Raw genomic sequence first — 16,457 nt, 5'->3', positions numbered from 1 at the left:
TGCACATTAAACCTACACATACACACAGATGGCATTTGTTGTACGATTTTCTCAGCTCTTTCAAGAGAATGTTGGTAGGTGGAGGCACAGACACATGTTGATGTAAACAAGCTATTTGGAGTCAGTTATGGGTGTTCCCCTCTTCTACTTTTTTTTATTCCGGACATGTTTCTGTAGTTATAAGAGGTGCTTGGTGTCAGCTGGCTGCCAAGTGATTTAGCTTTGGTATTGTGGCCACTTATGAAATGTATTTTGTACTGGTTCCCAGTCTGTGTGTAGGTCATTGTGACCTTAACATTGCAGTAGAGTTTTGTAAAACCACAACAATGTAACGCATGCTGTGGACACATTTTTACACACACGGTCGCAATATAGTAAACTGTTCCTAACCTCATCATGTCCTGTCATGCTTAACTGTACGTTGATTAATTGGGCAAAAACTGATTATAGTTATTGGGCAAAAACTGATTATAGTTATTCATATGATATAATAGATTGAGTGTCCAATATTGACCCCACAACTGTATATACAGGGAAATGTCCATCGCCGGATTTTTTAATGCTTTTTTTTTTACCTTTTTCATTATGGCTTTATTCCTCTGTCAGATGCCTCCGCAGGAAACGATATTCTCACCAAAGCAACAGTCCCCATCTATGCCACTGGAGTGCTGACTTGTTATAACCAGGTAAATTAATAGCAGAACACAGCCAAATAGTAGCAGACTTGGAGTTAATTTATAATTAGAGTCATACCATATGGTGCTTTTTGGCATCTTCCAAAATACAAGACAGTGTAAACAGCCAATAAGTCAATGATTGACGTGTTAAGCATTTTTGGACCCTGTTCTTTTGTGTATGTTGAACCACATTATATTTTGGATAAATGTTCCTTCTTTGTCACGAGGGAAACTCCACTCCAAAACACATCAAGCCGCCACATGTTTGTTTTCACAAAATGATGCAGCTCTTGCAAAACACTGGACGGCACATGCTGTTTTTTAGATTTACCTTTCAACTAAACATGTTGAGAACGGCCCAATGCAACTCATGTTGAAAGTAAAAAACTTGTCTGCTGTCTCAGCTAATCTGTAGACATTTGCATGCAAATATACATGTATGTAACTGATAAACATTCTATAATTTCTGTACAGGATGAGGATCGCAAGTTGTTGGTGGGTTTCCTGGAGGATGTTATGACAACCCTGTCTCTGTCTCATGCACCTCTTGACAGCCTGAAGGCCTCCTTTGTAGAGCTGGGGTGAGACATACAGTGTACACACACACATACACGCATTTGACACATTACCAACAGGAGACTATCATTCTCCACTAACCAAGTATGGACCACTGTTTTTGGTCATTTAGAAAACAGCAAAAATGAAACAAAAATGTTGTTCAACCACACAAATATCCCTACACCAAATGTCCTCATCTTTGAAAAAGACAGATACTGAAAAACTGGTCGGTTCTAGTAGCTGATATATTAACTATGCCAACAAAGTAAAAAGTCAGTCATAATCAATTTAATGAAAACTATTACAAAAGATTTTAAATGGTGCTGGTTAATGCTGGTTTTCCTTGAATTACCCCTCGGTGACAAATAAAGTTTCTTGAATTGAATGCAGTATTTTCTTCAGGAGTGAGTGATGCTAGATTCAAGTTTCATACATTCACAATGTTAGCAATGGCCCAAGTAACAAAAGTTACCTCACAACAGCAGGGGAAATAGGTTGCATTCTTATTTATTTTGCTCTTATCTTTTTCCTTTTCTTTTTAATTTACTTTTTGTGGCTTGCGGCACAAACTATCTGTACTTTTCCAAAAAATATGACGTCCGTTGACACACACTCTCCTTTGTATAGTCTATAGTCTCTGCTGTTGAATATGAATAAAATAAATGATCTCAGTTTGAATGTCAGTTGACAGCTGCCATAATATCAGTACCCAGTGTTTATGTTGCACTCTCTTTTCAGTGCCAACCCAGTATACCATGAATTACTGCTCACTGTTCTGTGGTATGGGGTAGTCCATACCTCTGCACTGGTCAGATGTACTGCAGCACGGATGTTTGAGGTACAAAACACACACATACACAATTTTAATTTTATTTAACATGACATAAAAATTAATAGCTGTTAAAGATTGTATACTAGAATATAATATCACTGCATGATATGGATAAAATGGTCATTCAGATGAATGTGTTGTGTATGGTGATTATTTTTAATTATGTAATCATCCTGTTAAAGCAATTTTATAATAGACATTTATAACAATACATTCTAAATGCAATTATACATGGCATATTATTTTTGCTAAAATTGCAGTCATACACAACTGTGCAGTCCTACATTTTTAGCTATATATTTATGTTTATCTATTTGCTATACATGTGCTAGCTCTGCTTGCTATTGCTGCTGTTGAACATGCATTTAAAATATAGCTACTCATGAGTATGAGTAAAGACTTCTGTAGCTTATCAATGCCCCAGTTCCAACCGCATAACTAGACCCTCCTAGAGTTGACATCAGACCTTTCACTGTGCACTAGTCTCAGAACTGGCTGAGGTTACTAAAGTCAGCAACCTGAAAATATAATCCTTTTAGAAAATAGTCCAAGACCTGTTCCTTTTCAGTGTTGTTGGACAGTATAATTTAATCAGAAATGTTTTCTCATAAATTAAAAAAGAACAAACCTTTTTCAGTATTTCAGGTCTTTCAGTGTTTCAGGTCAAAATCTTATACTACTACTATTTTTAAGGGAGACAACTGTTCCCCTGTTTTTGTCCTTGTCCAGTACTCAAGAAAAAAATCCCTGCTTATAAAACCATAATTATGATCACATGTCCCTGTCCTTTAGGACCTGCGCACACTTCAGGTCAGATATTGGGATGAGGGTCTAGGTATAGCAGTGGAACTGGGCCTATGTTGATCTAAACTTGGGGGAGGAGGAGTGGTAGGCTGTATTCATGTCCCCCCTTCGCACCCTGTTTTGTGAAGTACTTCCCTTTCCCAACACTCCCCACTCTCACCATTCCATATTGACTAGCTGTCCACCATTGCCGAAACTGGGGGTTGAAATGTGGTCTTTTATAACAGATCCCAGATCAGATTTGTTTACTGTCAACTATTTTCTTAATTTGAAGTGAATCAAATAATAATCTGACCTGGAGTCTGTGGAAAGAGCTCACAGCTTCACACTCACCATAGTGTAAAAAGTATTTGTGCAGTTTAGCTATGTTGGCTTCGCCATTCCTTCTGCATTCTTGTGTGTGCATGTGTATGTATGTGTGTGTGTGTGTGTGTGTGTGTGTGTGTGTGTGTGTGTGGGTGTGTGTGTATGTGTGTGGAATTGTGTGTGTACACACACACTTCTTGATACATGCAGTGCCGTTCCGTGCCTTGCAGCTATGGTTCTTGTCATTGTATATCACTTTCTTTCTATCTTTTTGTATTTTTTTTTCTTTTTCCTCCCCTTTTCTGTTTTGCTTCTTTTTTTTTAATTCTTCTCTCTCTATCTATTGGCGGTGTTGCTCGCTCTTGTCCCAATGCCCTGCCCACCTCTGTGACATCACGGCTGGCTCTGTCCAATCCAATCAGCTGCTGGTGAAGGGGGTGAATGAGACGCTGGTAGCTCAGAGAGTGGTGCCGGCTCTCATCACTCTGTCCTCCGACCCTGAAATGTAAGTGGAACAACAACAACAATAAACCACGCCGCGTCTCTCTCCCCCCTTCTCTTTGCCGCCTGAGAACTATCACACGGAGACAAGTCATAATCTGCCAGGAGCAAATTCAGCACACAACAATTTCTCAAGACACTAACTTCATTGATAAATAATGTATTCCATTTGATATCAAATTTATAATTCCAGAATCTTTGTGCTGTTCTTTTATTTCTCCTTTTCAATGGCATAATTGCCGGTTGTGTGGCGTTGCTCCTGTGTAGGTTTAGGCTGGGCCATGGGGTAGTTCATCAGCATAACCACACTAACACTCATGTTGCATGTTCGCATCGTCAATCTGTAACACTAACCCACGCCAGCTCTCATCCCTTCATGAGTGTGCAACATTAACCAGCCCCAATTCGTGCGTGCACATTGCCTGCATGCGGCAATAGCACAATCCCTGCATGCTCATCTGTAACCTGCCCCTTCTTCCTCCCCACCCTACTCCGTTTAAGCAGGGCCCCTCCTCCTGACCGATCCGTCAGCTAGTGGTTGGTTATCTTCACCCCTTCTTTCTCAGTTTTATCCTGTCACTCTATTTTCCTCCCTTCTCTTTCTCTCTCTCTTCCAAATCATCCCTTCTATCTTTACCTCTATCTTTCCCTCCCTCCTTCTGTCTCTGTCTCCTCCCACCCTGCCTCTCCCTCTCTCTCATCCTGCTGTGTGGTGGGTTTGCAGTTGGTTCTCCGAGGCATGAGTGAAGCATTAGTAGATCGCCGCGCGGCTCCTGCCCTTATAACTCTGTGCAGTGGGCCTGAATTGTGAGTCAATCCACACAAAAAAAAACCTGTGTAAACAATGTCATTTTGTGGGCTGCATCCTTACAGTGCGAAGCAGTGTCCTTCAAATATGTCTCGCTGAGCTTTAATGGGCGCTAAAAAAAGCCCCTGTGAGCATGTGACAACAAAAGCCTTCAGTACATCTGAAGCACATCAGTGGCAGCTTCTTTAACCACCAAAAACATTCAGTGGAAGAGGTCATTTGCCTCACTTCCTGTGTCCTGTCAATGATCCCTTGATCTGGAGCCGCACAAACATTATAAAATAGGATGAAGACTTAAATCTCCCTTAGTTTGATCATGTGGTCCTTTTCATTGCGGTATAAACATGCCATGCTTCGACAGTAATACAATGATCAGCTCTCCCACGAGCAAAAGAAGCGTTTCTTTTGGGCTGTCAGTGAACATCCAGCTTTCATGTTTGTGATTAAACAAGAGGATGAAATTAGTGGCGACACTGTTGGAATGCAGCCCTTCTCATCTCATCATTTCCTGTATTGAAATTCACATGCTAATGGGTAAACACTTGAACCACCTTGTAGATTGAAAATATATTTATTAGGGCTGTCCCGAATACCATTTTAAAAAAAAAACTTTCGAGCTTCAGTACTTATCAACAGTGAAGGGAAGCATGCCGCATCAGAGTGCATTAGCATTACGCAGGGCCGTCGACGGTGTTCATCTCGGTTATAACGCAGTCAGTCAGACATTTCACCATTTTCAGCTGAGATGGATGGCACAGCACTACGTTTCAGTGGTTACACTGTATAAATTAGTAGTTGGCAGACTTTCTCTGCTCAGAACACCACAGTGAATTTCAGCCTACATGCATGTTTTTAAGCCTAACATTGACAGAGCAGCTAATATTGGTAGTGAGAACTTATGTTAAACGGGAGGATTTTGTTATTCTACTATTTGAAAAAAAAACAAACACAAATCTCAATCCCAAAATTGAAAACTGAACCTATCATATGGGCAAGTTTCCAAAATGTTGAATATTTGGGTCCAGCCCTAATATTTATTTCAAAATCTCAACATTGTTGGGATCACAGATCTTGCTGTGTCAACGATCAGCAGACTATAGAGTCCAAAATTGCTCAAGTGTATCTTTTGATCTTTCCTGCTCCTACTGACAGTGGAATGATTATCTAACATCACCCTAACAGCACCTCATTGATATTGCTTATCAGTCCATTATAATCATTGAGTATTATCAGATACTTTTTTGTGCATCGTGTTTTTGTGTCTTTTTTGATGGCCTTGAGAATTGACTGATGCCCTTAAAAGTAGTTGTGACAAGGAATTGTTAGCTTTTAGCTGTTAGCTTAAAAACAATGTGATGAATGTATTCCTTACAGATCTAATCTAGTTTTCAATCAATTTAGATGTGGGTCAAATATTGGTATCAACATTTAGCTACTTTGTTTTTGTTGCATGTCTCCACTGTGAACGAAGAGAGATGCCGATTATACTGCAGAGTTGTGTGAGAGTTTTGCTATTGTTAAATGCTATCAATTCAGTTCATCTCTTTTCACTTTTCTCTTTTCTCTGTTTTTTTGATTCTCGACTCACCGTTGAGGCATGCAGCAACAACAACGTTTTCTTAATCACTGCGGTTTCTAGCATGTCACTACTATGTAATCACTGTAGTTGGATAAAACATAGAACATGTGTTGACCACAGTTGTCCTGCCTCATTGTGGTTTTAGAATAGATGATTACTGGGTACTTGATGTTCAATTGTAATCACAAATATGCAAAGAAAAATACTTAATTCCTGTCAATTTGACTCAGCTAGTATTATTATTTGAAAAATCCCTGCTAATGATGATATAACCTGAGGATGTCTATGCTGTGATTCATTTGGTTAAAAGCCAAGAAGCTGATAATTCAAATGTTTTCAAATAAATCTGCAAACTATCTACAGATAATATTTGACTCATTCTGATTCCTGCTTAAAGACACTTATAAAGAAATTGGAGAATACCTAAAATAGTGATACAGTGACTGTTAACGGTCAAACCATGTCTTGCTCTCCTGCTGCCTTTAGCTCAGTGAGGATATCTACTATCCCTGCCTTCGGTACCATCATGGAGACGGTCACACAAAAAGAGGTAGGACACTAACTGCTCATGTGCCTATTATGCTGATAATGAACCTATTTAAATAAATAATTTAACAAATCATTACAAAACATGTATCAACATATTTTGTGTGTGCGTGTGTGTCTGTGCGTGTGTAGCTGCTGGAGCGAGTAAAGATGCAGCTGGCCTCATTCCTGGAAGACCCACAGTACCAAGACCAGCACTCTTTGCACATGGAGATCATCAGGACGTTTGGAAGGGTTGGCCCTAATGCAGAGCCACGCTTTAGAGATGAGTGTATGTAAACAAATATATACAAAAAAATCCAGTAGTGAACTAGTTCTCATTTATTTCTTTATGGCTCACATTTGGTCTACATGTGCACTAACCTTTTGTCTTTATTTTTAATTCCTCTAGTCGTGTTGCCACATCTTCACAAGCTGGCGCTGGCTAACAACAGCCAGACGGTGGAGAGCAAGAGGATTGATATAGCCACCCAGCTGTTTGAGGCCTACAGCGCTCTCTCCTGCTGCTGTATCCTTCTATAGGCCATACTTAGTGGTCTTTGTAAACTGGGCCATATACTGTCAGCTTGGGTTAACGTTGACTTTTATTTATAGTCCTCATAATAACAGTCAGATAACCTTGTGAATCTTAAGGGTCGAAATGTGCAGTCCATGTTTTCCAAGAAGTCAGCTCACTCATATTTTTTAACTACTGTAAAACTGTTTGTATTTCCAAAGGATTTACTAGAAGTCTGTCTCTAGGTTGGCTTTGGTTCAGGGTAAACTTTCGTAACAGTGAGTCAGTGGGAAGGCCATTAGAATTACCAACCAAATGCTAGCTGCACTGATTAAACGTGCTGCTGTATGTGCCTGTACAACTGTGAGGTACCTATCAGCGTGGTCCCTGTGCCTGAGTGTGTGGTTCACTGTGTGTGTTGGCAGAGTTTGCCTGTCATTTGGCAGTCGGAGAAAGGGAAAATAAGCTGCCTCCATTTTGGGGCTAGAGGTAATTACAGGGTTGGTTAAACAAAGGAAAGGATGAGAGAGGGAGAAAGAGCGTGAGACTAGGGAAGGACTGAGCATCAACTCAAATTGTTAGTAACAGTTCCAGGGATGGTACTCACGTTTACATTGCCTCTGCACTGTCTCTGTCACCCTTCTCTTCGATGATTTTCTCCTTTTACTGTTTCTCCTTTCTCACACTCTTTTTCCTCTCTCTACTCTCTTGTCAGCCCCACCCCACACACACTGACACGTATATATAGAGGACAGCTGGTCTGAGGGTTCATTCCTGTGGATCTTTGTCAGGCTGTGATTTCACAGTGCAGTGGTGTCCAGGCGCTATAGTCCTATAACCTCAGAGGTTTTACCTCCCACTGCACTTCTTTCACGTGTCATCAGTGTAACAAGCTCTGAAATTTTACATTCCTATCTCTTTTCTCTCTCTCTCTCTCTCTCTCTCTCTCTCTCTCTCTCTCTCTCTCTCTCTCTCTCTCTCTCTCTCTCTCTCTCTCTCTCTCTCTCTCTCTCTCTCTCTCTCTCTCTCTCTCTCTCTCTCTCTCTCTCTCTCTCTCTCTCTCTCATACATATACATACATATACATTTGTTGGAAACTTAAATTTGTGTCCACATACTTTGGAGCCATAGAAGAATACACTTGTTTTAAGAATGTTGTTTGTACAATCACAGGAAAATATTCCCTTGATTAACTGACTGATTTTTTTGTCATTATCCTGAAGTAAACTCTTCCCACCTGGTAATGCCTGGAAGCGCTATCCAAATTATATTCGTAACTGTTTGACCTTGAAAACACCAGCTTTTCAGTTTCTATGTCTATTCATGTAGTGAGATAAAAACAAGACGGTCTGGTAGATGGATAAGGCATTACATGTCCATTCTGAGATGACCACAAGAGAGGGTTGTTACAATTTACAAAGTAGGGTTTTACTAAAAAAAAAAAAAAAAACATTTGGAATTTTTTCCTGCATTGCCCATGAGCAGTTCAGCTTTTTTAAGTTATATATTAGCTATGTTGAGTCAAGCCAGGCTTGTTTTGCTCTCTTTTCTCATTAATTTAATTCACAGTCAAGAACCCTCACATTTGGCTTTCTGAAACCTGCATGGGAGCATGACGTTAGCACTGTGATTCCTACTATGTGAATAGTAATTTATTCATTGGCGGTGCTGCAAGGTGCTTCCAATCAACTGTCATTTTAAACTGTACTAGTTTTTTATTCCAGTCCTTGACTTCCTGTCCAGTTATTTCTGAGGAAGTCATGGTCAACCACTTCCTGCCTGGCCTTAGGTGTCTCCGAGCCGACATGGAGCAACTCTCTCCTGAGCACGAGGTCAGGAGACACTCCACTTGACACACTGATGGTCCAGACAGTCTCCCTCTTTTTAGGGAGGATCTCACACAATATCAGGAAGACACTCTGACTCTTCACCTCTTTTTCAGACACACTCATACACACACACACCTTGTGCCATTTTTATTTGTGTCTCAGAATCTCACGCGATCCATTTCTTGTGAGCATTTTCCCAAGGTGACTAATGATCAGCTGATTCTTTTTCTCTGTACACATCCGCTCTGTCTGTACAGTCTGCATACCAGGTTCTAAGACAGGAATTCTTTTCCAATCTGGAACTTTAATGCTTTAAAAAAATACAAATACATAAAAGTCAAGCTGGGACCGAATTAGAAAACACTCACACCACCTTTCTTGCACTACTGCAGTAGTTAAAAACATACTTACTATGATTAAGATATTCTACAAAATCACTGCCACTAAAAAAACAACTTAACATGTTTAACATTGAACAATCATCATTACGTTGATTCTATTATAAGTAAGAGGAAGACAAATTTCATTTTTTTTTCTGTTGTCCAATAGTTACATGTTTTCGGACAGGTATCCAAAATCGCGTAACACTTAAAATTTAAACATTATGTTATGGGTTCTGGAGGAAAATTGTCCCCAGATAATAAGTGCAATTATTTATATTCAAAGGTGTTGTCCTTGAAATACTAAGATACTGGGATTGTCTGCATACGGCTCTCACAGACTGTTCTCAGATCTTCAAATACTGGCGCTTTGTAACGGCCCTCAGCGTCCGATACGGGCACGCAAGGCACTAACTTGCACATGCGGCTTGGTGGGCTATCAAACAAAACAGAAAAACTCTAAATACAACACACACAGACGGACATTACAACACTATATCTTTAAATTTGTTTACTGCGAAATTAATGTTTTGAGTGTAGAGTACAGCTAATTTAAGCTTAATCAAGAATTAATGTGAATCTAAGTTTCCTAAAAAAAACACATTGCAAAGACAATTTCTTTCGGAAAAAATAACCCCTAGAATCCAGTACAGAGTAGCACAACACAGCATGAAATCGGATTGGGACTATTTAAAACCTGTCATATGTGTCAACTTAATTATTTGATTATCTGAAGGGAGCATATTCATTTGATCCTTTTTTGAGAGGTTATATTGTCCTGTGATCACATTGTCAGTATATGCGTTATGTATGTGCAGTTTAGTTTTTCACGACAAAGTAAAGTTTTTGTACATTTCAGCTCAATCTCTCTTTGTCATATCCTCCCCAGGTTATTCTGAGTTCCATGATCAAAGAGTGTGAAATCAAGGTGGAAAACAGGGGAATGGCAGATGCACAAGGGTGAGAACACCAAATAAACAGTCTAATTCACTTCTTCTGAGGTTATTTGCATCATATTGCTTTGTTGGGTTTTTTTTTTTTTTGGGGGGGGGGGGGGGGGGGTAATATTTTAGGGAGTCAGCAACAAGTGGTGGCTTTAATGTAGTAGTTAAAAAGAATTTTAAGAGGGAATAACTAGTCCTACTATGGGGGGGGGGGGGGGGGTCACTTAACCGTGTTGGGACCAGAGAGAGTTTGTTTTGGTGAAGTTAAGGGAGCTGGGACACTGGCCATACTGTGGGTGTCCTTTAAAAGATGCTTCTCCCATCTTGTTAACATGTGTTTGGGGCTCATTAAAAAGGGAATCGTGCATATTTGGATGTAAGAAGTTTGTGTCTGCTTCTTGCTGTGCACATATGCTCAGTTTTGGGTGTGTTCCCCCAAAACCCTCAGTTCAACTCTGAGGTTAAAATCTCTGTGTTTGTGCCGAGATATTTTTGCTCCTCTTTCATTTTGGTCTGTCATGTCTTTCTTCAACTTTTCATACTATAATTGATCATTTGGATCTTTATTTTTCACAGCATGCATGCATGACCTAAAGAGTTTTGACTGTGCATGAATGTCTTTTTCCCCTAATTTGATTCATTATTCACTTCCCGGTATGTTTTTGGAAATTTTGTGGCTGTCACATCTTAGTGTAATCTGTCAGAATCATTTTTTGACGTGCCATCTCATTACATTGGTGTAATTCTTTGTAGTTAGTTTCCATATTCCAGTGTATTACATTTCACATGCTTATACACTTTTCTCCAAAAAGATATATGGCCAAAAATGTGATTTCCTATACACTACATGCTGTATGTAGAGTAAGTGAAGTAATTCACACATCAGTACACAGGAACAGTTGGTGTTAAGATATGTTTGTTCTTTTGTTGAGCAATGCAGCAGTTTGGCAGAGTTTTGTAACTGCTCGCTTTATCAGTCTGAATCCCAGCTAACTCAAAAGAGGAACTTATGGAGCCGTTAGACTGTAAAAGTCAGGAGGGGCTGTATTGGCAAACAGCATTTTCTAAAGAAGTAGAGTAAAGGCTAACAAAAGATCGTCAACAGACAGTAAAGGATTATGGAGGTGTTTTTTTGTTTTTTAAATCTGTACTGTACACTTTTTTGTGTCTTGTCTTTTAGTCTATCTATGTTAAAGATCCCATATTTTTAAAAAGGGAGACTTCAGTGTCATTTTTATAATAAAGTTAAAGTATCAAAACGCTTAATCCACAAAGAAAATGCACACAGCCCGTATTCAGAAGCGGCCTTTAAATGAGCCGTCAGGATTTCTGTACAGTTGTGACGTCACAACTACTGTATACTACTGTTCCACGGCTGCAATGACGGTGCATAGACACAGACAGCGCAGATGCAGAAGACCCAGAAATACTGACCAATCAGAGCAGATTGGGCTTTCTCAGATGGGGGTCTTGAAGAGACAGGCGCTAAAACTAAGTGTTTCAGACAGAGAGTGAATACAGACATATTCCGATAGAAAATATGAGAAAAATGTTTTGAAAAGTGTTTTTTGAACATTGAAAGCTGAACATGAGCATAATATGGGACCTTTAATACATCAGAGTTAACCTTGTCGCTTCATTATAGTCAAATTTAACCTTTTTTTCTCTCCAAAGTTCCATGTCCATCGCCTCCAGTTTGGTGGGTGAGGATGCCAAGACCAAGTTCCTGAGCAAGATGGGTCAGCTAACCACCTCTGGCGCCATGCTGGCCAACGTCTTCCAGAGAAAGAAATGATCAAGTCTCACTTGATGGAACAGCGCAACTAACTGATGATCACCTGCTGTCTATGGGAGCATTTCATTCTACTGGGAAAATGCACTGGTTCATCTTAAAGTAGACGAAAAACATGTGTATCATCTAATGAGTTTTATGAAATGAAGGTTTGCTGAAAATTGAGTCGATTTAAAATCTCCAGTGCAGCAGGACTCCTCCATGCTCATTTTCCTCTCCTTTATCTTTAATCATGACGAAAGCATTGTCAAGGACTAGAGATCTGCTTTTATGAATGGGTGTCATCTCATCTCGGAAAGAGGCAGAGGACGACACTGAACAGTATTGAGATGCGCCCAGAGTGATATCAATGGAATTGTTTTCTGAACGTTTCTGGCCTTGAAAGATTCACAAAATTGAATTTGATTTCAGTGCAGTACTTCTTGTATCAGAAGAGCTTTGGTCTTTCGTCTCTAGGAAGCAAAACTCTGAGCACTGCCTGCTGGATTTCATTTTGAATTTTAAACGGCACCTTGGAGCAAAGAGTTGTGCGATAGATGAACTTGCATTTGTTATGGAATAGTTGTACTGGAAGACAACAAAATGGCTGAGAATGCCTTGTGCAGTGTATCTGTACGGCTCAGAGGTATAGCATACTTGAAGCTATAAAAAAATGGTCTTGCCTTTATTTCTTCAAAGTCTGTCACCGTTTTTTTGTTTTGACAGCTTCTATTTTATAACTTATTTATGTCTTAATGAAAAAACTTATTCCAACTTCCAAAGAAATTTGCACTTCACTTTACTATTATGTTCTTTATTAAATATCTAAATATTTGTTTTAATTCAGAGTCTTATATGTAATGAACATTATCACTACTGTTAATGGATTTTGTTTTTGTTTATCTGTTTTGGCAATGTGAAGTTGAAGAGAACACTGAACCTAATTATTCCCTCTCCCTGTCTGTTGCATCTTGTCTCTGTTACAGTGTCTCTGATAACTATCCTTTTTTTTTTTTTTTTCAAAAGTGGGTATGTGTTTCTATTTTTTGTGTTTGTTCTTTTTCAATATGCTCCACGAGAACCCGTAAATAACTGTATCATACACTGAACTGAAGAGGACGGTACTCATTATGTATATTTGAAATCGGTGTCATGGTGTAATAAAAGATGAAAATCAGTTGTGTACTTAAATATACTCCTGAAGGCCTCGTTGAGCGCCTGCGTGCTTAAGTTTTTATCATGGCTCAAAGTGTCGACAGGTGTTGAAGGCTGTAAAACAAAGTAATTTCACAGACAAACGCACACTCCTGCTGACCCTGCCCCTCACATCCAACCCTTTGATGTGGTCTATTGTCTGCCTAGAACAACAAACCAAAGTCCATCTTAAGGGACATTCCCAACAACTTACTGCAAATAAGTACAGAAGTAAAAGCCGATCCCCCGCCAAGATTGCACGCTCTTAATCCATGCTATCTATCCTTTGGAAAGTTATGACTTCCTATCAATAACGTGGTTAACTTTGGCCTGAATCATCAAAAAAAGACGATTGATTTCAGTTAGAGATGTGTGCACCTCAGAAGAAACTTGTAGGAATTCAAAAGGGTGATAAAAGCACAATACATCCTTTAAAGTTGTAGTCCATAAATATTGAAAGACGCTGTTTCAAGTGGCAGCTTTGGCGGTAAGATGTACTTGCAGCCACGTCTCTGGGACCTTATCTCCCCGAGTTCCTTTCAAAACCGAACAGTGTCGACTGTAAGGCGTCAGTAGATTGGCAGCTTTCACCTGCATGGCGCAGTGTGATGCCTTCACATGCTTCACACTGATAGTAGGTCCAAAGAGAGAAGGGGAACGACGTAAAAAGCGTCACCAACTGTGCGGCGCATTTGACTTTAGCTCGGGAAAGTCACCCCAGACTCAAATTAGCAAATACTCTTCCATTAGTTATGATCAATCACCATTGTTTTAATTCACTCTTTGATGTATAGTAACTTAAAAGACAATTAACTAGATGAAAACCTTATGGACTACAACTTTAAATAAAAAAAAGCAAAGTAGCACAAAATGTCAAAATCAAACAGTCACTGTACTGACTAGTGGAAAACAGTAAATGTATGATTGTTGAAAATACGTAGATCGTAAATAATAAATGGATCAGGCAGGCTATTGTGGAGGTGCACACATTTAGTGATTGAATATTGGGGAAAGAACACCTAAAAAGATAGATAAAGAATAATTTGCATGTTGAAGCTAATATTCAACCATCATCACAGATAACATGCCAGGTGGACAAATAATTGATAGGCGACAGAGTGGTGCTAGAGGGCATGGCACCTGTGTTTTAGAGTGTGTGTGAGGGCGTGTCTGCATATCTATCTGTCTGTAGATATGTGTGCAGAGACAGATGCCTGAAAAAAATTGGTTGCCAGGACTCTTTGCTGGGCTCTTTCAGCATAGGTATACCTGCATGCACATCTGGGAGTAAACCTGTGTTGTTGTAGGTTTGTGTGTGTGCGTGTATTCTTATTATCCTGGCATTTAGGGTTTTGGTAAAATGGCATCAGCAGGCAGCTCTTACTCACATTGGTGACTTGGGTGACTCACGGATCACATCTGTTTCCAAAGCAAGCAGAAGCAACGCAGATCCAACCATAACCCACCGGAACATGGTGGCTAAGCCTTAATGTTTTTATTTTGCTCGCGTGTGTGTGTGTGTGTGTGTGTGTGTGTGTGTGTGTGTGTGTGTGTGTGTGTGTGTGTGTGTGTGTGTGTGTGTGTGTGTGTGTGTGTGTGTGTGTGTGTGTGTGTGTGTGTGTGTGTGTGTGTGTGTGTGTGTGTGTGTGTGTGTGTGTGTGTGTGTGTGTGTGTGTGTGTGTGTGTGTGTGTGTGTGTGTGTGTGTGTGTGTGTGTGTGTGTGTGTGTGCGTGTGTGAGTGATAGAGAGTGAGAGCCATGTTTTTCAGCCCTGTGCTTTTCTCTGAGACTGTGCCGAATCCTTGAAGCTTCCTCCAAAAATCATGGTACCAAAACAGACTGTGGCTGCTTTCTTCTATGGAACAAGTGTGTGTGTTACTTTAATGGGAAACATTCAGCGGCCTATGGTGTGTGTGTGTGTGTGTGTTCATTTTTGTGTATATGAGCTGTGGAATAAGCCGAATTTATGAACTTTGACTTATTTTAGGTGATGCTAGGCAACACGACCCACATACTTAGAGAGCTATACAGTACGTTCTGTGCTCTGACTGGCCCAGGTTATTTGAAGTGTGATGCTTGTAAAGCAGCATGGGGTCTGGCTGCAGTAGATCCACGTTTTTAAACATCAAAACGAGCTCCATTGTAGCTTATATGTATGGAGCGGGGCCTTACAGTGACTTCTTTGTTTTGAGTTCAGTTTTGTTGTTAACTTTGAATGTATGTGGTGCGTTCAGAGTCAAGCTGAGCTTTCTGATCTCTAAAATAGTCAAATCTGGCTCTTAATTGCTACTGTGCGAGCTGCAGAGGCTCCACCACAAAACAGCTTCTCTCAGTATGTTTTTACGGGAAGAGGAGGAGAGGGAGAGGCAGGCAGAGCCCATTACCTCCACTTGCTCATCTTAAAACCGTCTCATTTTCCCTCTTTCTCCCCCCCATTGAACGTCTTATGGGCTAAAGAGTTCTTAGTCATAATTTATGGATTTGCAGAATAAGTTGTGGCTATTTCTATGACATTTAGAAAAATTACATTGACACAGATGTCTGATTGATTCTTTGATTATCGTAACATTTGTCTCCTTTAGTCTTTTCTCTATTACATAACTTTTACAGATTGCTTCACTTTTTTTCCCTTGTTCACCGCTCCTTCCCTCTCTCACGTAGGTCAACCCTGTTTTATCCATTTAGGGCCTACGCATGCAATTTAATATTTGCATAACTGTCACTTTGAAGAGAACAAATTCTCCACACACTCTCAAACCTCCCCTCTCTTGACTTGCCAAGGTGGGCTGGGTCTAATCTGCAATGCAAATCCACTGCCTTTCCCTCCACTTTCTGCCCTGGGGCAGAGAGCAGCTGTTTGTGGATGTTGCACGACACTTTTAAATAAATGGCTGAAAAAGAATGATTATGGCTGTTCCAGTACCCACGCTCCAGGAACTATGCTGGCCGGCCCACTCATTTCTATGATGAATGGCAAAAGCAGGAAGTGAGATCTTTGAAAGTGATCTCATACTTTGCATGGTGTGATGGGTCATCTGTATTAATCTCTGGTTTAAGGTCATAATGAAACTTGTTCGGCCAATCACATGTAAAGTGCCATTTGACAAGTTCTTTCAAAATAATTTGTTCAGGTTGTGCTGGCAGCCAAAGATTCAAGGTGGATATCAGAGACACCTGTAGTGACAGTACAGTTCTATTTCCAGTTTATAAAGGTTCGTGTTAACATGATAATC

General features: G+C 40.0%; 1 protein-coding gene across 5 annotated transcripts in view; it reads left to right on the top strand.

Moving 5' to 3' along the window:
- Positions 1-13,127, top strand: part of relch (RAB11 binding and LisH domain, coiled-coil and HEAT repeat containing) — a gene marked incomplete at its 5' end in the record, with an annotated part of 35,318 nt that extends 22,191 nt beyond the window's left edge. For 4 of the 5 annotated variants that reach the window (XM_083935964.1, XM_083935963.1, XM_083935962.1 and 1 more), the window contains 10 exons: positions 607-686; positions 1,152-1,258; positions 1,974-2,073; positions 3,600-3,682; positions 6,552-6,615; positions 6,744-6,882; positions 7,003-7,119; positions 8,851-8,939; positions 10,206-10,276; positions 11,935-13,127. In XM_083935964.1, coding sequence (XP_083792090.1) covers positions 607-686; positions 1,152-1,258; positions 1,974-2,073; positions 3,600-3,682; positions 6,552-6,615; positions 6,744-6,882; positions 7,003-7,119; positions 8,851-8,939; positions 10,206-10,276; positions 11,935-12,055 — 971 coding nt within the window. In that variant the 3' untranslated portion in view covers positions 12,056-13,127. Of the gene's footprint in view, positions 1-606; positions 687-1,151; positions 1,259-1,973; positions 2,074-3,599; positions 3,683-6,551; positions 6,616-6,743; positions 6,883-7,002; positions 7,120-8,850; positions 8,940-10,205; positions 10,277-11,934 lie in introns of those variants that run through there. The other variant, XM_083935965.1, reaches the window with a different exon arrangement.
- Between the last annotated feature and the right edge of the window lie 3,330 nt (positions 13,128-16,457).

This window comes from Echiichthys vipera (assembly GCF_963691815.1).
Source record: "Echiichthys vipera genome assembly, chromosome: 21".
In the NCBI taxonomy this organism is placed as follows: domain Eukaryota; kingdom Metazoa; phylum Chordata; class Actinopteri; order Perciformes; family Trachinidae; genus Echiichthys; species Echiichthys vipera.
The sequence above is the reverse complement of the archived record's forward strand: the minus strand, read 5'-3'. Positions and strand labels throughout refer to the sequence as shown.